At 29.2% G+C, this 24,623-nt stretch overlaps 1 protein-coding gene and 1 pseudogene across 2 annotated transcripts; both read left to right on the forward strand.

Annotated features, from left to right (window-relative positions):
• The first annotated feature begins 1,271 nt into the window (after positions 1-1,271).
• Positions 1,272-12,405, forward strand: LOC145953243 (secreted RxLR effector protein 161 pseudogene; annotated as a pseudogene). The gene is made up of 2 exons (XR_014430791.1): positions 1,272-3,087; positions 8,457-12,405. The product of XR_014430791.1 is annotated as a secreted RxLR effector protein 161 pseudogene (transcript).
• A 1,667-nt stretch (positions 12,406-14,072) lies between these two features.
• On the forward strand, positions 14,073-17,431 carry LOC109816529 (sugar transport protein 1). The gene is made up of 4 exons (XM_020381577.3): positions 14,073-14,575; positions 14,902-15,227; positions 15,713-16,342; positions 16,692-17,431. Exons 1-4 carry the CDS (start codon positions 14,467-14,469, stop codon positions 17,148-17,150), a joined length of 1,524 nt encoding a protein of 507 aa, XP_020237166.2. The 5' UTR covers positions 14,073-14,466; the 3' UTR covers positions 17,151-17,431.
• The last annotated feature ends 7,192 nt before the right edge of the window (positions 17,432-24,623 follow it).

Here is a 24,623-nt window from a genome sequence, read left to right on the forward strand (position 1 = left end):
AGGTCATTAGATTAGGAAAATACAAGAAATGCTAAAGTAGGTTAACTAGGTTAAATTAGGTTTAATTTGGAAGCCATTTAAGTTACATTTGAGTCACATGTTTTGCACCAATTGGTGGCTGAACATGTGACACTCAAATTAACCCTAAATGACTCTCAAATCAGACCTAGATGCACATTAGATACCTAAACTCACGGCCACACCCATGTGCACCAAAATTTGAATTCAAATTTCCAATTTGAATTCAAATTTTAGGCGCCAACTTGTGTAGTTTAGTCTAGGTGCCAAAACCGTCCCTACTTAAGTGTTTCTCCTACACATTGTAATCACTTTTGAATATATGAGATATCTGAATTGAATTCAGCCATTCAAGAGTCACCGAAATTCCAAGAGAGAGAGCTTTAGAGAGTGCCTTCAAAATTCCTTAGGAAAACCTAGTTTCCTTCCCTTTGAAGTGTGCAATCCCTTGTAGCTTGAGCTTGGATACTTCCTTCTATGGATTAGGTCTTCTAATCCGCAATTTATCATCCATTTTGAGCTTCCATCCATTCGGTCTACATCTCCTTTGAAGAAGATCCGTGCCTAGAAGAAGCTTGGAGGAGTTCACATCTTCATTTCTCCTACTTCTTCTATCACATAGGGTTCTACAAGAACTACAAGCACTGATAAGTTCATGATTTCAACAATTAACACAAAATTAAACATACATATAGATTGATCACCACAAATAAGGCACATAAAAGAGTACAAAATAGCCAAAATTGTTAAGGATTTATTGTGATAATTATGCAGTTGTCTTCTTCTCTAAGAATGTCAAATACTCTAAAGGGAAAAACGTATGAATTTAAAGTTTTTGTCAATTAAAGAAATCTATTAAGAATATTGGTACAAAATTAATGATAAAAAATTTGTTGACTAAAGATTTACCACCCAAGACATTCATTGGTCATGTTGAAAGGATGAGTGTTATTGATAAGTCATTTTTAATGATGCAGTGTGATGTGTATATACACATTATAATTATAAGGCTCATATAGTATGACACTTGTGAATTCAATTATAGTTGTTTCTATTTATCTTTTTGTTCACATTATATGGTATACATTATTGCTTTAGTGAGATGATAAAACGTGCCTGAGAAAGGACAATAAAGATATATGTAAGAATATTAATTAAAGTTGAGTAAAATAGAATTTGTAAATCATGGAAGGAAGCAAGTTGTTAAGATAACTCACAAACATCATGATTCAATCATTTAAATTTAATTAGGAATGATAACTTGTAATTTTAACATATAGTGCACACTTAAACTGCTGAATCTTCAAGTCATCATATGAACTAAGTGGGAGAATGTTAGATTATATAATTTAATAATGGCTTATATAATTAGGGAATGACTTTTAATGAAAAGATGTATAATGGCTTATATAAACCCTAAACCCTAAACCCTAAATATATTAAGAGGCATTAGGGGATAATTTTAAAGTTATTAAAATTAATTCTCTCCCTTCTCACTTCATTAAGGGTAAGTTTGGCATTAAAGAGAATTGATTTGAAAAAGAGAGGCTATGGAAGTTAGAGAGTTGGTTTTGCAAAAGGATAACCTCTTTCTCTTTGTTTGGAGAGCTGTGTTTTCACATTGGTAATTTGTAAGAAAAATGTCAAGAACCAATTAAAGGGGTTACAACACCACCATAGAGAGCATGTAAAGGAACTTAAAGAAAGGAGAACTACTATTAGAAAATTTTGAATTGCATTATTGATTTCGGTATGTACTCTAAACTTTCTCATAGAAATTATAAAATATGATAGTAGTGAGAAATATGTTATCTAAGATCCATAAAGTGTAATTTTCTTGTAGGATGGATACTATGAAATTACATATGATCATAAAATTTGCTAACATTAAGCATATTTTGAAAGAAGGAAATATTTATATTGATTTCCTTGTTAGTTTGGATTTGAACGCTAGTACTGCATTTCTAGGATTAGATTCCCCTAGAAACTTAGAACTTCATCTCTTGAGTGATGCATGGAGAGTGCAAATCGTAAGGATATATATTCTTTTATTTTGATTTTTGTTTAATGATTGTCTTTAATTACAACACCTATTAGTCTCTCAACAATGAATTAGCCTAATCACTTGAACTATTCATGTCTTTGGCACTCGAACATGGAGCTAGGGTTGTATACCACGTGAATTTTCCACCAATTGAGTGAGTCGAAATACATTGGTTTTTCATACTTCCATGCTTGAGCATAAAGGATTGTATATCATAGCAACCAAGTAGCCCAATCACTTAGATTTTTCATGCCTTTAGCACTTGAGCCTAGAAGATTGTGTACTATATTAGTCTCTTACCAACTAAGTGAATCAAGCTTGCCCTCTAACTGATAGTTGACTGATTTGTCAAATACATCTCATAGTAATAATCGATTTTCGAACCATCCTCCACTAGTAATTGTGACAAGGTGTCATATATAATTTTTTTGGGAATAGGCATGATAACAATCACATATCTAAGATTTATTAATTTATTAATGACAATAATGATATAATATGATTTAGGGGATCATGAGAAGAAATAAGAGATGCACATCAATAATATTACCTTAGTGTATATATAGGGACTCCTAAACTTAAGAAAATATCAGTTTTTACACCATTAAATGTTCTAAACTAAGACAATTATTAGATTTTTCTAGAAAAAAGTTCTATACCAGAACAATTACCAAAAAAATATATATATAATTTACATATTCAAGAGGATTTATTATAAATTTTAGTTAAATAGATGAAAATTTAATGCATTGAATCTATGAAAATATTAATTTTTAACAAATTTTAATTACTAATAAAGAAAATATATAAATGTAGTGAAGTATAACAATTTATTTTGACACGTATAGCAAATTATCCACAGAAATAAATTTTGGATATTGTCTAATCATATAGCATTTGAGTCTATATAAAAGAAAAAGGAAAAGGAAAGAAGAGGCAAAAAAGTGAGGAAAGAAAGCCGAGTTTTCGAGAGAGGAAAGTAAGTTAGAAGATGGACCCAAGTGTAGACAATTGCAGCAACGAAGGTACGTTACTACGTTTTCCTTGTTATTATTTTCAAACATCATTATCTACACATGTTTTTAATCGATTATTGTTATTTAAATATATAATTGTTCATCATACTTATTTTCTCAATACCTGAATGGTTATGTCTTTCCTCATTTTTATCCCACGCATTTTTTTTTAAAATCAAATACATAATAATTATATTTATCTTTTGTTCACTATCATAATTTTTAGGGGATCAAACCGATCTAAGTGACTAAGTCGATGCTGTAAACTCACAACACACTGAACCACCACAAATCATGATGAACCCACAGATTCATATAAATTAAAATTACCCATCGAAAAATCAAAAAGCAAGAACATCACCCCAGAAATTAAGCGATTAATTATGTTTTAAGAGAATAAATAGAATAAAATAGTTATAGTTAAACGATATAAACCAAACAATACACATTACTTGCAACTCAGCCGTTGACACTTGACACAACTATCTGTGTGAGAGATAGAGATTAGGAATTAGGGTTACAGTTCTATTGCATATTTGGGCCAGATCTACATTTTCTTTTTTACTTTTTTTTTTTCTGAGTTGGGTCCAGCTTGTTTCCTTTATTTGTTTGAAAGATTTTGTTTATTTTCTAGTGTCACTTTATTCGTGCCAAAATTACTTTCCTTTTAGATAAAATGAGATTTAAATTAAAAATTAAAAGTAGACAGGAGAGCAGAAATTTCTTTTTATAATTTTGAGCTAGTTAATTTCGGATAAATCTATAAAAAAAAAGAATAAAAATTAAACTAAATTAATGAAAAATATAGAAATGAAAAAATCTGAAAAAAAAATATTCTAAATTTCTAAATTTATATAAATTGTCTTATTTTATTTATTTGATAGGTTAACTCAGTGACGGATCCAGAAATTTTAGATAGTGGAGGTAATAATTATTTATATATTTATAGTATTAAAAATCTTACAAATAACTTTTAAAAGTATAAATATATATTATAATTATTCTTTACAAGTTTTTATATCTATGATTACGATTAAGGATGAAAATAAGTTAAGTCAGACTATGTAATATTATAATTTAATAGGTTTGAACCTAACTTTTTTTATAAAAAAAATAAATATCCTACATATGACTTATTTATCTATCATAGATATTTTTTAAATGTTTGGTTAGAATTACAATCCTAAAAATATACTTTATAATAATTTAATATTAATAAAAACATAAAAATAAATATGTTAAATTGTATAAAAATTAAGTTTAATTTATTTATAATATAAACATGTTTTTAATATCTAATCTAATATTTTAGATGATAATTTATTTCAAAACATATTTTATAATAAAAATTTTAAATAAAATATAGATCTTCCAATCCTTCTCATTTTGATTTTTTTAATCAACATATATAATCTTACAATCTTTAGTATTTTGATTTTTTTAATCAATGTATACATAAAAAGAAAGTACAAAAGGTAAATATATATGCTATAAATTTTATTTTATCAAAAATTAAACTTTAAAAAAAAATTAATTTATTAGTAATGAGTATTTTTTTATCACATATGAGAACCAATTTTTTTTAAAATTTTGATAAATATCAAATAAATAAATAATTTTTTAAAATTTATATTTTATACATATGATAATTTAAATATAATTTATTTGATTAGAATATAACTTTTATTTTTAAAATATATTATTTTTTTGAATAAAAAAAATATATGTGCCCCCATCTCTCTTCTACATGCATCCGTCATTGGGTTAACTTATAAATTATCTGTTCCTTTTTTTTTTTTTTATTTTGAGGGTCAACCCAAGCTAATCCGCAACTTAAGAGCATCTCTAATGCTAAGATTTTATCTGATTTTTAAGTTTAAGCTCCAATTGCTTATAAAAAAACCTGCATTGGAGCATGCTGATATAGCAGGTCAAATTGCTAAAAGTTAAGCACGGTTGCTTATATAAAAGACGGTTGCTTAAAAATAAAAAAATAATAATTTAATATTTCCTTCTTTTACTGATGTCAACAACTATAATAATTAAATTTTTTAAAATTTATTAAAAACGAAGTATGGGTGATTAAAAAGTAGAAGTGCTTATAAGCAGCTTTCATTGGAGTAAAAGTTATAAAAATGTAATATAAGTTTCTTATAAGTAACATGACAGTGTAGAATCTATTTAAAATGAATGAGAATTACTTATAAACAATTCTCATTGTAAATATTCTAACATGAGATTGGATTGAATTAAAATATCTAACTCACTTTTAAAATGAGTTGAATCCTACTCAACTTATCTATTAACGAATTAAAAATGGGTTAAATTAGGTTGTATCGATCCATATCGTGTTCTTATATATATTTAAGAAAATATACAAATAGAGGGAGAGAGAAAGTTATGAGATGAGTTCAAAGTCTTAACAGTGAAAAGGGAAGATGCTTTTAAATTTTCAATACTTCACTCAAATTTCGGCTCGTGAATTTTATGCTTTCAATTGGTGATTCACGGACATGGATTTGTAGGGATAAAGTGTTTCAGAGAGCAATATTTATATATTATTAGAATCAACTAGAACTGTTGGTAAATAGAATGAATACTGTTATTAAAGTTAAAAAAAAATTGTCAAGAATAAAAAAATATACAGTTTATTGTGGTAAGATAATATTTTCTTTTTCATATACACCAAATTTGAGCCTTTTCTTTTAGTTGATATCCTCAAAATGAAAATATTAATTTGTTATCTTAAATTATAGTTTTGATTCTTTATAATTTAATTATTTATTTTTTAAATATTTATTATAATCCTTTTTTTTATTTAAATTAATTTGACCCTTTCAAAACAATTATCATTTTTAATTTTGAGACACAATTTTAAATCAATTTTTGATTGTTTTAAGAAATGAAAATTATAATACTAGATTCACTTATATAAAAATTATAAAATTGAATTCACGTTTGAATTTAAAAGAATTATAAATATAGTAAAAATCATGTATAAAATTTGTCCCATGAATAACTAAAAAATAATGTGAAATTAGATTTTTTTTGAAATTTTTATGTGTTTTTAAACTTATGTTTATGTGATTTTTATTATATTTATGGTATTTTTTTTGTTTAAATTGCATTTGAATCTAAAGGACGAATTTTAAGTCTTAAATAAGTAAAAAAAAAAATTTAAATTTATGTCTCAAAAGTAAAAATAATCGATTTCAAATAGATCAAATTGACTTAAAATTAAGAAAAAAAATTAAAATGAACATTTAAAATAATAAAAATAAATTTTAAAAATAGGATAAAAGATAAAAATATAGTTTAGCCCTTATGAGATTGTCCATTATAATTTTTTATATATAAAAATCTCGGAAGAAAAGAATATTCTTTATTTTAAAAAAATATTCTTATACTCTTAGCGTATATATGATAGATTTATTTTAATCATAGGTGTAACCAGGGGTTAGAACCTAAGTTAGTCAGTGGGTCAATTGTTTGTTTTCATAACAAACTTATATGTATATATAACAGATATAGTGTTATCAAATGGATAACAATGATATACATAAAATATTTTCTCTTCTTATTTTCTTGGTGCTTTCTTCCTCTTTTTTGGTTCTTTCTTTTCACCTTTCATGGCTGATACCAATTATATGATGGTATTAGAGCTCTTCTTTTGAAGAGCTCTGCTACGCACGTTAATCTCCAAAAATCATCCTCCTTTTATCTTTTGATTGTTACTTCTCCCTCTTTCGTCTCTCACAATATGAGCGATAAAGAAGATTCATCTCTCAATATACACAGTCCCTATTATCTCCATCCCGGAGAAAATCCAGCAACAGCTTTGGTCTCTCCTGTTCTTGATTCATCCAATTACAACTCATGGAGTCGTTCTATGCTTACTGCTTTGAGTGCGAAGAACAAATCTGAATTTGTTGACGACTCGATTCAATGACGACTCGATTCAAAGACCTGTGTCAACAGACTCACGATATATAGCTTGGAAGAGGTGCAATAACAAATTTGAATTTGTTGACGGCTCGATTCAAAGACCTGTGTCAACAGACTCACGATATATAGCTTGGAAGAGGTGCAATAACATGGTAGTTTCGTGGTTAGTTCATTCTGTTTCTCTCCTGATTAGACAGAGCATATTATGGATGGATTATGCACAAGAAATCTGGAAAGATTTAAAGTCATGATATTCCCAAGGAGATCTTTTGAGAATTTCATATTTACAACAAGAGATAGCTTCCATCAGGCAAGGTGACAGATCCATAACTGATTATTTTACTAGACTACGCATAATTTGGGATGAATTGGAAAGCTATAGACCCGATACTATGTGTGTGTGTGAAACAAAGTGTTCATGTAGTGCAATCATCACTTTCTTAGAAAGAAAGAAATAAGATCGAGTTATGCAATTTCTTAGGGGACTGAATGATCAATTCAACACTGTTAGGTCCAATATTCTAATGATGGAACCATTGCCTAGTATTGATAAAGTCTTTTCTTATGTTGTTCAACAAGAAAGGCAAATAACTAGTAATGATCTGTTAGGAAATACTAGTATAATTAATGCAGCAAACACTAATTCATCAAATTCCCACCTCTCTTGTAATTTTTGTGGCAAAGATGGCCATACTGTTGACAGATGTTATAGGAAAAATGGTTTTCCTCATAATTTTTCTTCTAAAGGAGGCAAAGATGGCTTAGGAGGGCTTGGTCGAGGAAATTCAAATGGTAAAGGCACTAAGGTTTGTACTCACTGTGGTTTTACTAATCACACTGTTGATGAGTGTTATAAGAAGCACGGATATCCACCTGGGCACAAGTATCATAAACCAAATGGTTCATCAATAAACAATGCTAATGCTGTGAGGGCAAAAAATGGCAATACTGAAGCAACACAAAATCAAGATGCTCAAGATACAGATGTTCGATTGACTTCTAAACAATATAAAGACTTAATGGCAATATTACAACAACAAGGAACCTCTCTTCAGGGTGACTCACATGTAAATCAAATTGGGACCATCACTGTTCCTAAAAATGCACCTATAGGTAATATGTTATTAATTACTTGTTCTGTAAACAAGATGTGCAACAATGCTTGGATTTTGGAATCAGGTGCTACAGATCATGTTACTTCCTCTATCAATCTGTATTCTTCCTATAGAAAGATAAATCCTGTTATTGTTAAACTTCCTACTGGTCATACGGTCACTGCAACACATGTCGGAATTGTTAAATTTTCTAATTCATTCTATCTTGAGGATGTTCTTTACATACCCACTTTTCAATTTAACCTTATTTCCATATCTAAGATGCTAATTTCCTTGCCTTGTAAGCTAACCTTTGTGGCCAATGATTGTTTCATTCAGGATATGCAAACACTGTAGAGATTGGTACAGTTGAATTGGTGGAAGGTCTTTATAAGCTCACCATGGTTCCTACCTAGCCACATCAAAAATCTCCATCCAGTTCTGTTTTTCATAATAATTCAGTTTTATCATGTAATAAAGTAGCTATAGACCTTTGGCATTTTCGATTAGGACATCCTTCTTTTGAAAGGTTACAATTGCTAAAGAAAACATACTCTTTACTTTCAGTTGATAAACAATTTGTATGTCAAACATGCCATCATGCTAAGCAAAGGAAAATTCCATTCCCTAATAGTGATTCTCAATCTCTTTCTCTTTTCTCTCTGATACATGTTGATATTTGGGGCCCTTGTCATGTTACTTCATTAACTGGTGATAAATACTTTCTTACCATAGTGGATGATTATTCTTGATATGTTTGGATATTTCTCATGAAATCTAAAGCTAAAGCACAAACTCACTTAAAGTCTTTTGTCACTTTTGTTGAAAGACAATTTACCACCAAAGTTAAAATGATTTGGTCAGACAATGGATCAGAATTCATCATGAAACAGTTTTATGCTGATTCTGGTATTATACACCAAACCTCACGTATTGAAACTCCACAGCAAAATGGGATTGTCGAAAGAAAACACCAACACTTACTCAATGTCACTAGATCCTTACTTTTTCAATCTAATTTGCCTCCTGTATTTTGGTCATATGCCTTGAATCACTCAGCTACACTCATAAATTGTATGCCAACTCCATTTCTTAATAACAAAACCCCTTATGAAATGCTTTATGGACAACCTTATGACATTACCACTTTGAGAGTTTTTGGTTGTCTTTGCTTTCCTAGCACATTATCTGCAAACAGAAAGAAGCTAGATCCCAGGTCTATTACCTCTATTTTTCTAGGATTTAAACCGCATACAAAAGGGTATATGACTTTTGATCTTAAGACTCGGGCTATTAATATTTCTAGACATGTAATTTTTTATGAAGACTATTTTTCGTTCAATGCTCATAGTTAACCTGATCCTATTACTGTTCTACCTGTCCCTACAACCCCTTTCCCTGATGATATTGAATTACCTGATCCTGTTACTAATCATAATTCAGACCCTGTTGCCCCTACATATCCATCTCAGGCACCTAGAAGATCAGAAAGACAAATTCATAGGCTAGGCAAATATAAAGACTTCCATGTAACATATTCACCATCAACTGTTGCTAATCACTCCAAAGGTAGTCTCTATCCTTTAAGTTCTGTCCTCTCATACAATAAACTATCATCTTCATATTATAAAGTCATTTTAGCTGTAACTCAACAAGTTGAACCTAATTCGTATGTCGAGGCCTCTAAAGATCCCAATTGGGTTGAAGCTATGAATTCTGAAATCAAAGCACTAGAATCCAACAACACCTGGATTCTTACTCAACTCCCTCCACATAAGGCTGCAATTGGTTGTAAATGGGTATATAAAATCAAGCATCGATCAGATGGCTCTATAGAAAGGTATAAAGCAAGATTAGTAGCCAAGGGCTACACCCAGGTAAAAGGCCAAGATTATCTTGACACTTTTTCTCCAGTGGCTAAGTTGACTATGGTTAGATTGTTATTAGCTTTAGCTGCCATTAATAAGTGGCACTTAAAGCAACTAGATGTAAACAATGCATTTTTGCATGGTGATTTAAATGAAGAAATTTACATGACCATTCCCCAAGGAATGCATTTAGTTCAATCAGGGCAAGTATGCAAACTTCAAAGGTCTTTGTATGGTTTAAAACAGGCCAGCAGACAGTGGTATGCAAGGTTAATTCATTTTTTAACTTCCCATGGATACAAACAATGTGCTTCTGATCACTCTTTATTTCTCAAACATCAATCTAATTCCATCATAGCCTTACTTTTTTATGTGGATGACATAGTGCTATCAGGAAATGATTTAAATGAGATTCACCACATCACACATCTTCTTGACGAAACGTTCAAAATTAAAGAACTTGGTGATTTGAAGTTTTTTCTGGGTTTTGAAGTTGCTTGAACTGCTACCGGCATTAATCTTTGTCAACGTAAATATGCCTTAGACATTCTAACCGATACTGGCATGCTTGGATCTAAACCAGTATCCACTCCCCCTGATTACACAACAAGACTTCATCAAAACTCTGGTTCCCGTCTTTCAGCTGAAGATGCTACTTCTTATAGAAGGTTGATCGGCAGATTGATTTACTTAACCAACACAAGACCTGATATTACTTTTGTTGTTCAACACTTGAGTCAATTTGTGGCTCAACCTACTTCTTCACATCAACAAGCTACTAACAGAATTCTAAGATACATAAAAGGTTCTGCTGGTGCAGGCATCTTCTTCCATGTTAATGGTTCAATTCATCTAAAGGGGTTCAGTGATTCTGATTGGACAGGGTGCATTGACACTAGAAGACCTATCATTGGTTTCTCCATCTATTTGGGGTTAGCATTGATCTCTTCGAAGTCTAAGAAGCAAGCCACTGTCTCCAGAAGTTCTTCTGAAGCTGAGTATCGGGCACTTGCCAGTGCCACTTGTGAACTGCAATGGCTTACATCTTTGCTTGCAAAATTTCAACTATTTTTTCACCATCCTGCTGTGTTGTACCGTGATAACAAATCAGCACTTCACATTGCTACAAATCCTATTTTTCATGAGCGAAAAAAGCATATAGAAATTGACTGTCATATAGTTCGTGAGAAGGTGCAAGCTGGTTCTGAAATTACTTCCTATTACCTCTGCAAACCAGCTTGCTGACATCTATACTAAAGCTCTGTTACCTAGTGCTTTTCAATTTTTACAGTCCAAGCTAGGCATGTCTAATATCCATTCCTAGCTTGAGGGGGATCTTAGCATATATATGATAGATTTATTTTAATCATAGGTGTAACCAAGGGTTAGAACCTTAGTTAGTCAGTGGGTCAATTGTTTGTTTTCATAACAAACTTATATGTATATATGACAGATATAGTGTTAACAAATGGATAACAATGATATACAGAAAATATTTTCGTCTCTTCTTATTTTCTTGGTGCTTTCTTCCTCCTTTTTGGTTCTTTCTTTTCACCTTTCATGGCTGATACCAATTATATGATGTACTGTTATCCAATCAAAATATTATTCATTTTAAATTTATTGGTGTTAATAATATTTATAGTTTTTAATTGATTAACAGTGCAAAAACTTATACAATAATGATACATATTACATAGGTCAAAAGACTTACCAAGGAAAGAGAATGACGAAACTAAATTAAGTGGTCCAATCCCAAGTTCAAGTAGCTAGTTTACGAATAAAAAGAGTTTTGTTCCACATTAGCTAGAGCTTTTAATTAAGCTTCAAAACATTATGTATATGATCATAGCAATTTTTACATAATCAACTTTCATGTACAATGTATGATATAAAATGTTGGCTTTTTAATTTTAATATTAGCTAAGTGGGTTATTATTATGACTTTGGTGCAAATATAAATATATTTCTCGTGAATATAATCATGTAACACAAGTCAAATATGGGTGAATATAGGGTCCACTCCCCCAGTCCCCACCCGTGACTAATGACAATCCTTTAGTGCTCTTGTGCCAGCATAGTCTTCTTTTGCACCATTATCATCAGAGTGGTAGAAATATATTCTTTAATTATTATTTTTTTTAAATATATTTTTATTGATTAAAATTTATTAAAATTATAAATAAAAAAAATTCATTAAATTTTATAATTTTTAATAATTTTATTATTAAAAAAGAGTGTATAAAAAATGCATTATTAGCATTTTAGCTTAATTACATTTTTATCTTTTAAGTATTTTAATAATTGTATGATTTTAGTCTTTTAAATTTTAATTGAACAATTTTAATCATTCAAATGTCACAATTATATGACTCTTAAGTATCTTAATTATATAATTTTTAACTTACTTAAATTTCATATACTATAACTAACATTCATACTTAAGATAATATATATTTATTATTATTAAAATAATATTATATATAATTTAATAAAAAAAATGTATAATTACGATACTTAAATAAATAAAATTATACAATTATAATATTTAAAGAAATAAAATTGTTTAATTAAAATTTGAAGAATCAAAATTAAATAATTATAATATTTAAATGAAAAAAATTCTTGAATTAAAATTTTTAAGACTAAAATCGATATTAAGTACCGATATTTAAGCCTACCTTTTTCATCAATAGCATTTGTGCAAGTTTTGCGACGTGCTATTAATCATTATAACATTAATATTCATATGAAAAAGGGTAAAGGTCCACCCCAATTTTGGGTGTACAGGTGCAGGAAAGAGATAGATAAAAAAAATGTAATAGATAATATAATAATACAATAAAAAGAAAAGAAAAAGTAAATATATAAATATAATAATCCTATTTATATACTTATACAATAATTAACTTTTCCCCTTTTCCCACTTTTATCTATCTTTTTATTACAACATTATTATATGCGGTGTATGCCAAATGAGTGTATAATGATGAATTTTATAACCACTATACTTTAAACAATGTCCCACACCCACAATCATTTATAATGTAATGATTTTTTCGTCATCCCAAAGCTTGAAATAGTCTCAATTTCTACACAAAAAGAAAGAAAGAGATTGCCTCCACTCCACCACCATCACTTGCTCCCATTCAAGAAGTCACCAATTAAGTTCTCTGTTCACACTTCACATAATGGGACCACACGGTCCAATAGGAACCACGATCCAAAGATTCCAACACTTGTTTCTTTCCTTAAAATTTAGATTGGCGTGTCTACAGTACTGTGGCACAGCCACCACTACACTACAATTTCAGATAGAGTAGCTCTGTGTCTCCATTGAATTTGATCTTATCTGTATTAAATTACTTATGTTTTGTACCCTTTAGAGCATCTCCAGATGTCACATTAGCTCTTTTTTATTTTATAGGTTACTTAAATTTTAGTACTAAACTTTTACAAGCAACTTTACTAAAATTTAAGCAATTCATAAAATAAAAAAATTTTGATGTGGCATGATGTAACACAGGGAGTTGCTTATAAGCAATTCCCATTGTAGATACTCTTACAAACAAAATTTTCACATCAACCAAATATTACTACTTCCATTTATCTCGTGTTGGTCAGTCTATTTTTACTATAAATCTTTTGTGGCTTCATGATCCACTACACTAGCTTGCACATATATGTCCATAAGACTATTTTTAACTACCTGTTTTTAATTTCAAATTGCCAATGGCATAAAATGATTGATGGTGAGTTTCAAGTTTTTGTCACGCACCTCGTTTTCGATGTGAAGTTTTCATTTGATTAATAAGATGGTTGATTCACGGACAAACTGAATTTAGATACCTAGTGGTACACTAATGCTACACACAAAACAAAACACCTCATTAAACTAATGATAATATTAATTGTCAAAATCATAACAAAATTTTAAACTGTGCTAAATAGACGGAGAATTTTCTGGTTCTAGCCATTGTTTATATAACTTCAAGTGGTATTTTTTCTTTTAGAAAAAATATACTATTCTCTCTTCATAATCTCAACCTATTAGCTTATGCACTTTAATAAAATAGTATATAAAGTTAGAAGCGTGAACAAGTGATTCGGGGGTCAATATACCATCACCTTAATTAATGTTAAAATGTGACCACTAACAGTGTAGTTTTGACTTCAGAGTTTAGATCCAGAGTCTTTCTCTCCTTTTGCTACTCTCAGTAAGCATAGCGGTTGGTATTTCATATTTGGTAGTTTTCTTTTGTTTTATAGTGTCTGAAAATACGAGTAATATTTTCACCTTACATCTACCATGTTGTAAACTTTTCTTATATAATGATAAAATCATTGAATGGATGTGAGACACAAACAAAATGCTATAAATAGTTTTGTCAAGTTCATGATTTCGATCTGCTCGCTGTTATGGTTGTGTCTTCTTAACTTCTCCAAAACTTGAAGCTAAGGCAAATACTGAGAGAAAAATCATGGAAGTTCCAATCAAGTATCCAGGCAAGCTCACCCTGAGGGTGGTTCTCACTTGCATCATGGCAGCCACTGGAGGGTTGATTTTTGGTTATGACCATGGTGTTTCAGGTAAATCCAATCATCAACATTTGTTTAAAGATTCTTGCTTTGATACTAATACCTTTTTTAATTTCCCATTTTGACCCTGTTTGAGTCTGAAAATAAGGTTTCATATCTGGGTTTCCAATGCATTATCTTATCATCATGTGACTTGTGTGTTAGTGAGGAAGAGGGGGTTGTTAAAGTGTTACTGGAATTATCTTATCATCATGTGATTTGTGTGTTACTGGAATTAGCTTTTGTTCTCTGTTATAACCTTGAAATCAAAATATCATGCATATATTGTGACTTATGAAATTTCTGATATGGGGGATTTTGTTGTGTTTATTTTATAGGTGGAGTGACCTCAATGGATTCCTTCCTGAAGAAATTCTTTCCATCTGTATATGAAATGGAGTCTAACCTGAAGCCTTCTTCAAACCAATACTGCAAATTCAACAGCCAGATATTGACACTGTTTACATCTTCCCTCTATCTAAGTGCTCTTGTTGCGGGTCTTGGGGCATCCAACATAACCCGAATGTTGGGTAGGCGTACAACTATGATTATGGGTGGAATATTCTTTGTGGCTGGTGCATTACTCAATGGATTAGCCATAAGCATTTGGATGCTTATTGTTGGCAGGTTGTTGCTTGGTTTTGGCATTGGATGTGCCAATCAGGTATACTCTTTTCTTTTGAGTTAATTTTAATGTACAAAAAGGACTTTTATATAGTTAATCAATCAAAAATCATGATAAGAATGACTTTTAAGATCGTTGTAGCACAAGTCAACAAAATGACTAGGTAGGAAAATTTTTAATCTTTTATACTTTCAAATCAATCAAAAATCATGCTAAGAATAACTTACAAAATATTTATGGTAGTAGTTCAAGTTAACAAAATTACTAGATATGAAAATCTTTGATTAGGTGACAGTGTGAAAACCTTTTGATTAGTACTTGTTATATTTAGAGTTTGTTTGAATATAAGTTTAAAAGTATTTTTGAAAAAAAAATTATTAAAAAATACTTCTCATTTTCAGTAAAGAAACTCTCAAAAGTAATTCTAATTTGTATTCAAACAAGTTCTTACTCTTTTCTTGAAGTCTCAAATGAATATTATTTATTATAGTCCTTTGCTAATGAATAATCACATGTATTTTCAGTCGGTTCCAATCTATGTATCAGAGATGGCCCCTTATAAATACCGTGGAGCTCTAAACATGTGCTTCCAATTGTCAATCACTATAGGCATTTTTGTGGCCAATCTCTTCAACTATTACTTTGCCAAGATACTGGATGGTCAGGGATGGCGTTTAAGCTTGGGGCTTGGTGCAGTCCCTGCTATTATCTTTGTTATAGGCTCCTTTTGCCTTCCTGATTCACCAAACTCCCTTGTTGAACGTGGCTGTCCTGAAGATGCTAAAAGGGAGCTTGTGAAAATTCGTGGTACAACTGAAGTTGATGCAGAATTCAGAGACATAGTTGCTGCTAGTGAAGCCTCACAAAGTGTGAAACACCCTTGGAGAACCTTGATGGAGAGAAAGTATAGGCCACAGCTAGTTTTTGCCATATGCATTCCCTTCTTCCAGCAATTCACTGGCTTGAATGTGATCACATTCTATGCTCCTATTTTGTTCAGAACAATTGGTTTTGGAAGCACTGCTTCTCTTATGTCTGCAGTGATCATTGGCAGCTTTAAACCCGTTTCAACTGTGGTTGGAATTCTTCTTGTAGATAAATTTGGAAGACGCTCCCTTTTCCTTGAAGGTGGTGCTCAAATGTTGACATGTCAGGTAACTGTTTCACTGCCCCCTTTCCTCTCCATAAATTACATATTTAGATTTAGAAAGATCATTCAAATTCACATTGAAATACCAACTACCGCAATTTTGGATAATTTTTCATGTATTTAGTCTTGCATGGATGAAATTTATTTCTAGTTGAAACAACTTCAAGTAGTTTACTATCAACTTGCTTTTAAAAGATAAACACCCATGCATAAATGAATCACACATCACTTCAAACTCAATTTCAATCTACATCAATTTCTTTCGGAATCAATTTTATAAATGCTCCCTCAAATACAAACATTTGTCATTTCATTGATTTGGTTACTTTCTAATTGGTATGTTTCGGCCACAGATTGTGATGACAATTGCTATTGCCGTTGCATTTGGCACAAGTGGGAACCCAGGAACATTACCTAAGTGGTATGCAATTGTGGTTGTGGGGATTATCTGTGTATATGTTTCAGGTTATGCTTGGTCTTGGGGTCCTCTAGGGTGGTTGGTACCAAGTGAAATCTTTCCCCTTGAGATTAGACCTGCTGCTCAGAGCATCACAGTTGGTGTAAACATGATTAGCACTTTCTTCATTGCTCAATTCTTCACATCAATGCTCTGCCACATGAAGTTCGGTTTGTTCATCTTCTTTGGGTGCTTTGTGGTGATCATGACTTTATTCATCTACAAGTTATTGCCAGAGACAAAGGGTATTCCACTTGAGGAAATGAACATGGTTTGGCAGAAACACCCCATCTGGGGCAAATTTTTGGAGTCAGACAGCACCATCCAAAACGACAACATGCGCTCCAAATGTTGATTATTAGTCTCTGTTGGTTTCAGTCTTTCATTTATGCACGTCTGGTTTAGCTTAAATTTCTTGGCCTAGCATTTTTATTTTTTATGATACTTTAATGTACATAACATTTAAGTTGGAAGCTTCATGTTGTATACTTAAAATCCATTTTTATCGACTTCATTAGATGAATTATAATCTAGTTACTTGGCATAGTCAAAAGTTCTATTGCCATGTGACATTTACGGTGAGAGTTCACTCGTTGAATTAAGTAGAGAAAATTTCTTCGACTACTTTTTTTTCTATTTGTACTTTTCTAAATAACATTTTTTTTTCTTCTATTTTATCTTTCTTAGTTATTTTTCTATGTATTTCTCTCTTAATCTAAACAAAACATTAATGTGCCTGAACGTACTCTTTGGGAGCTGGGTTTGGTTATATGGCACTTGTTAACTAATAGTTTCCTACATTCAATGATGCATCACATGAACCCCACTTCTTTATCCAACGCATTTGTGGACTGTAGCTAGGGTAAGTTCTTCCACCATAGAAAATATTTTGTAGCAGTCAGATACTTCTTAAAAATCTGATGGTTCGGAATCACGCGGAATGAACTGGACTGTATTCATAGACAGTCTATGGTCTATGAATCAGGAAAAAGTTAAGACAAAAAAAAAAAAGGAGATTCAAAATTTAAAATGTTTTAATTGAAATGTCATAAATATATTTTAAAAGTGTAAATTTTGATTTATAAAAATATATTAATGTTGTAAGATATTAGATAAGAAGCTTAAGGATCATATAGTGTTTTTTATTAATTAGATTCGAACTTATCTTATTATTATTATGTCTAAGAAAAGTGCAACTGGATTGATACCCCCATGTTAATTTAGTTACATGTCTAATTTGCATTTGTACTTGTAATGTTATAAATCATATTATACAAAAAAAATATTTATCTATATTTATATATATAACATATAAAAATGATAATTAGATTTAGTGTACATATTTTTTAAATGATTTTATTCTTAAATTTTTAAATAATAAAAAATAATTATTCTTATAAACACAATATATTAAAGTTTGATGATTAAGCACAACATTAATTAATCTAATAAATATTCATAATTTTAAATATTTTTATTAAATAAAATATATATGTTTCAATCCCAGTAGTCTATTAATAAAAATGACGGTCTCATTTGATATTTATATTTTTGGACAACTTTACCCCTATAACTACCCTTTTACAAATTGCAAATTTTCTACTGGTTTATGTATATTGCACTCTATAACCACATGTATTTTTAAAAATCAATCTCTATCTTGAGTGAGAGTGATTTTAGGGACTTTTCTTCAACCAGGAGTTTCTAGAGATTTTTTTAAAGTTTTTATCAAATTTCATTTTTATTTATCATAATTATTTATTAATTAAATCAACTCTTATATATTAAACACAATCCTCTAATGTACCAAAAAAAAATGCAATCCTCTATTTTGCGAGATAGTATTTGAAGGGACTTTCCAGAGTTTCTAAGAAATTTTTTAACTTTTTATTTAATTCAATATTTATTTATCATAACTATTTATGAAATAATTATTAATATTTTTAAATAATTTATCAATAAATGAAAAATAAATATTTTTTACGATAAAAATATTATTTATGAATAATTATAAAAACATTTTATGCGTTGAATTTTTTAACTAAATCAAGTTTGTAAATTTTAAAAATTTTAAAAATTATTTGATACTTCATTTCATAAATTCAAATTTATGGATAATCATAAAAATATTTTATATGTTGTTTTGAATTAACAAAATGGAGTGCCAAATAGTTTTCAAAATTTTTAAAAATTTGTAGGTATGAACTATGTAAAAAAAATTTAATTCAACAATTGGATCATTAAAAGTTGATATAAAACGAGTTATTGAGTGAAGTAAGTGTTGGTAGACTTACTTTTGGAGTAAGTAGATCCCTTCTCTCTATATATACACATATACATACATATAATGACACTGGTGTAACTTTACCAACTATGACATTGCTCAATAATTTTAAAAACTTACCGTTAAAGTGAAAGTTTCTTACTTTTAGATCATATTATACAAAATTTTATAATAAATCAAAGATCATTTGATACATCATTCTTATAAAACAAAATTAACATAATATATTCATTTCAAAATATATTAAAATATGAACACTTTGATTACCTTCTAATTGTTGTTCAATTTTACCAAAATTTGATTAAACATACTAGGTGATATGAAGTTATAATTCAATGATTGGATCAACAAAATTCACATTTAATATAAAGTTATTGAGCGATGTAATAATTGGTAAATGTTACATCAATATCATTTGATCCCTCATATATATATATATATATAGGGAGCGTATCAAGTGAGAGGAAATTTATTATGAGAGATGAGAGGGTTAAAATATAACCCTTAGATTAATTTTCTCTCACTTGAACGCTGAAATTTGGGAATTCATAAAATTAATCTAAGGGTTATATTTTAACCCTCTCATCTCTCATAATAAATTTCCTCTCACTTGATATGCTCCCTATATATATATATGTGTGTGTGTGTGTGTGTGTGCGTGTGTTGATCTACTTACTCCAAGAATAAGTTTTGTTAGATTTACTCCACTTCATAATTCATATTCTATATCAAAATTTTAACAATCCAACTATTGAATTAAAAAATTTTAATGTATAAATCAAATCTTTAAATTTTTTTAAAAAAAATTAAGTGGATCCCCCTCGCCCACACCCTGCATCTCACTACTTGCGTCTTGCGTCTTGCGTCTGACATGATTGAGGTAGAAAATGTCCCACACTCTCACGCTTAGTGTGACAATATTTATTCTTGGCCCCGATCAGGTAGAGAGCTCTCTGCTTGACTCATGCTCGATGCCATACTCTTTAACATTTGGCGCGAACCTAAGTAGAGACAAACTTCTCATCTCATATCCAACACCATTCAACCCACGTTCAACATAATTCCAAATCGAGACGAGTCTCTCTCCTCATACCCAACGCCACCAATCTCAAATCTAGTGTGAACGAGACAAAGACCCTTCTTTGGAAGTATGCTCGACATCTTGAAGCCACACTCGATGTCTTGAAGGCGTGACTAGTGCGATATCAGGTTTTGCACTTGTATAGAACCTAATTTCGCCCAATTTTCTGAAAACCAAAAAATTTCAACGAATGCAACAAAATAGTTTGCATATATATAACATATACAACATGATTTCACCATCAAAAGCAACATGTAGGGAAAAAGAAGAAGAAGAAGAAAGAAGGGGGAAGAAGGATCTCTCTCTAGCTTCTCCCTTGAGTTCTTGAAAAACTTAGGTTATAAGCTTCCATTTTAAAATTTTCCTTTTATATCTTTCCTAAGTCAGTTCCATTTATCGTTGGTCCAACCCTCCAAAGATCAATGAGGCTTTAAGGTAATCTGATCTCAAAACTTTCAGCTAACAACAACTATCAAATCAAACAACAAGATTATGAGATGATAGTGTTACACAATCCAACCATTGAATTAAAAAATTTTAATGCATAGATCAAGTTTGTAAAATTTTTTTAAAAAATTTAAAACTATTTGATACTTTGTTATATGAATTCAAATTAATGTATAAAATATTTTTATGAGTATTTATCAATTTGAATTAATGAAACAAATGAATTTTATGCTTATCTATTTCATTAATTCAATAGTTGAATAATTGAAATTTAATGTAAAATATGAGTTATTAAGTAAAATAAATTTCGGTAAATTTACTTTGTAATAAATGGATCCCTTTATATATATATATATATATATATATATATATATATATATATATATATATATATATATTATAAAGGAATATATTTTAATAACCACTTTTTAGTGGATGATTATACAATCGGAATGCAAAAAGAAAAATTTTCTTATATTTTTTCTGAATAATTATTCATAATTTTTAATATTTGTCTGTGAGTATAATAAAGACACGAAGTGCCTCAAACCCTCTAATATATATATATATATATATATATATATAAAGGTAATTTACTATATATACGTCCGTTAATTTCACTGCTTTTAGCTTATTATTATAGCGATCAGACCACTGAAACTTTATATTTTCACGAACAAATTCCACAAATGTATATTTGAAAGAAATAATTGATTTTTAAAATTTAAATAAATTTTTATACGATATCTATTAATAAAATATACTAATATTTATTAATTTATTGTAAATGTTAAAAATATGTATTATATATAATAAATTAAAGTCTCATAACTCTTAGGACATCTTCTATTATACTCTCCACCTTAATTAAGATTAGAGATGGCAAAGTGGGCCATGGCCCGCGGGCCGGCCCGTTGGCCCGCCAAAAATTGGCGGGCCGGGCCAAGCATTTCAACCCGTCAAGCCCGTCCCGCCAAGCCCGCCAACCCGCCGGGCCAAATAGCGGGCCGGCCCGTCACAACCCGCCGGCCCGCATATATATATATATTTTAATTTAATTATTTTTATGTTTATTTTATTTTGATGTAGAAGATGAGGATGAAGATGATTAAGAAAAAAAGTAGAGACATCTTCTTTCAAGAGAGCTTCTAATATTCTTAGAATAAAAATTTAAAGTTAATTAATTGTATTTAAACTTGTTTGTGGACTATCAAAAAATTTAGTGTATAAATAATTTGTAAGTTTATAATTTAGTTTTGATTTTGGTGTAAATGGACTAATTTCTATTTGATTTTGTTTTAAGTTTGTAATTTATTTTTGTTGAACATATATTAAGTACAATATGTATGCATTTTTTATTTCATATGATTATATTTATTTATTTGTAGCAAAAAAAAAATTTATTTAACCATAAAATAATTTTTTTTTTCCATTTTTTTTATTTTTTATTTTTGTAAGCGGGCTGGCCCGCCAGCCCGCCAGCCCACCCTTAGGCGGGGCGGGCCAGCATCTCCAGCCCGTTTTACATTGGCGGGCCGGCCCGGCCCGCCCCGTTTTTGGCAGGCCAATGGCGGGCCAGGCCAAAATGGCCGGGCTGGCCCGTTTTGCCATCCCTAATTAAGATGCATTCCTTGATCATTAATTATCTATTAATTTATATATTTAAAATTGTAAACATTATTAGAAGAGTGTCATTTTTCTGAAAAAAATATTCTCAGAATTTTTTTTTGTGAATTTTCTTGTAATAATAATTTCACAAAAAAAAATGTGAATTTATTTACAAAAAATAATTTATAAATATTTCTTACAAATTTTTTTATAAAAAATAATCTACAAATTTTTTTTTGAAAATGTTTCTACAAACTTAATGATCATAGAAATTTTTTTCCATGGTAAAAATTTACAGAAAATGTTGTAAGGATTTTATTTTGTTTCTTGTAGATTTTCTTGTAAAAATAAATTCACAAGTAATGTTTATTAAATGATAGAAAAATTTTGCTGGTAATTTTTCCTGCAGATTTTCCTACCAATTTTAATCCGCAGGAAAAATAAAAAAAATGTTTAAATTTATAATTTTAATAATTAAAAGATTTTTAATTAAAAAAATGTTATTTTACTAAATTATTTATAAATATATCATTATAAATAATTTCTATTTTTATTTTAATTAAATTAAATATATAAAATTTTATAAATATGATAAATTAATGATAATGAGTTTTAATTTAATGATAATTTTAAAATTAAAACTATTTACTGATGGAGTCCTAGATGGATGCAACTCCATGATTATTCGCATGTTACTCCTTGAATCCTTGAGAAATCTTCAAGATATGAATCCAATGAAAAAGAAGGAGAAGAGTTGGAAAAGATTTGCCTAAGCTCCTCGAATAGAATTCCAAGGCTACAAAGAGGAAATCTCAAGGTGAAAGGTTGGTTTCCCCTCACTCTAGGTTACTCTTGGCTTTGAGAGAAAATGCAGAAGTTTACTCTCAAATAATGCTCAAAAGTGAGAATATACATGGTCTTACGAAAAAAATTTGCAGGAAAGCACATTTCTTAATACTTTGAATGAATTCATTGTGAGCATTTGAAATTCGCAATAAACTTTCTTTAGTAATTTTTTTGATTTTTTTTCGTAAGAAATTTTCTTGCAGAATTTCTTGCGAAAAAAATTCGCAGGAAAACTTCTAGCAATTTTGAAATTCACAAAAACATATTATTCACGAAGGTATTACCTGGAGATAAAATTTCACAAAAAAATTCGTAAGAACAATGTTTGCTGCAAATTTTTATACAAAATTCTCATGAAAAGTCGTATGTAATAAGATAAATTCTAATAGTAAAAATTATAAATTACTTTTTATTTTTAATTATTTTTTTATCAAATATTAATTTTCATAAAATAATTATTTTCAATGTTTTCATTGAATTTTTCTTTTCTTTGTATCAATTTCAGCTATTTATAGTAATTTGAATTAATTAAGTACTATAATTTTCATTTATTGATCCTTATATGCATCATATTTATGTGAATTAATGAAACAAACCATTAACACTCATAATTTTTTTTTCATTACTAATGAGTATATATTCCTGAACACGAGGACTTAATTAAGACAACTAATTTATTTTTTGTAATCCTTTCAAAACACTACTAATTTAAGAAAATGAGAGTACTAGCAATTAAAGACTATATAAAATAACAATTTACAAGAATACTAGCTAGTAGTTAAAGTGTTTTATATTAATTCTAGGGGTGATTTTATCTTGGATTGGGTCAAGTTTTTTTTTTTTCAAACTTGATCCTATTTTTTTTTATTGAACTAGTTTTTAAAATCCAAATTTAATCTTATCAAAATTCGAAAACATAAAGGATAAGGTCAAGTTGAAACTTTGGTAACCATATTAATTTTAATATTATATATAATCAAATTATAAATTAAAAAATATAAATCTTAAATTTAAGTATATTTTATAATGTATTTTAAATAAATAATTTTGTTATAAATATAATATATGTTTTAAAAATATTAAATAAAAATATTTTTTTATTATTAATACATAATAATTTAATAAAAAAATTATTTTTTAATATAATATTATATATTAAATTGGGTCGGATAACCTAAAATATATCTCAAATTAGTCCTAAAAGTATTCTAGATCCAATATTAAAATTCAAGCTCATTCAAATTATCCTCGAGTTAAGTTGGATTAGCATATCAATATTGGACCATGCTCACATTTAATTAATTTCATCCTCCTCCTCCTTCTTCTTCTTATTATTATTATATTATTATTATTATTATATTTTTATTAATAAAAATAATTAGCAATTAAGAAAAGATCGATTTTTATTGTAATTATAGGGCTTAACAGAACAATTAATTAGACCTTATATATTAACATTCATCTCAAAACTGGATTTTGTTAAAATTATTGAAACACGAAAAGATCGTGTGATTAGGAATTTTGGTGGAACAGTTCAAAATTTTCTCAGCTGACAGAAACCT

The sequence above is a fragment of the Cajanus cajan genome, chromosome 11 (genome assembly GCF_000230855.2).
Source record: "Cajanus cajan strain Asha chromosome 11, NIPB_CcT2T_4, whole genome shotgun sequence".
In the NCBI taxonomy this organism is placed as follows: domain Eukaryota; kingdom Viridiplantae; phylum Streptophyta; class Magnoliopsida; order Fabales; family Fabaceae; genus Cajanus; species Cajanus cajan.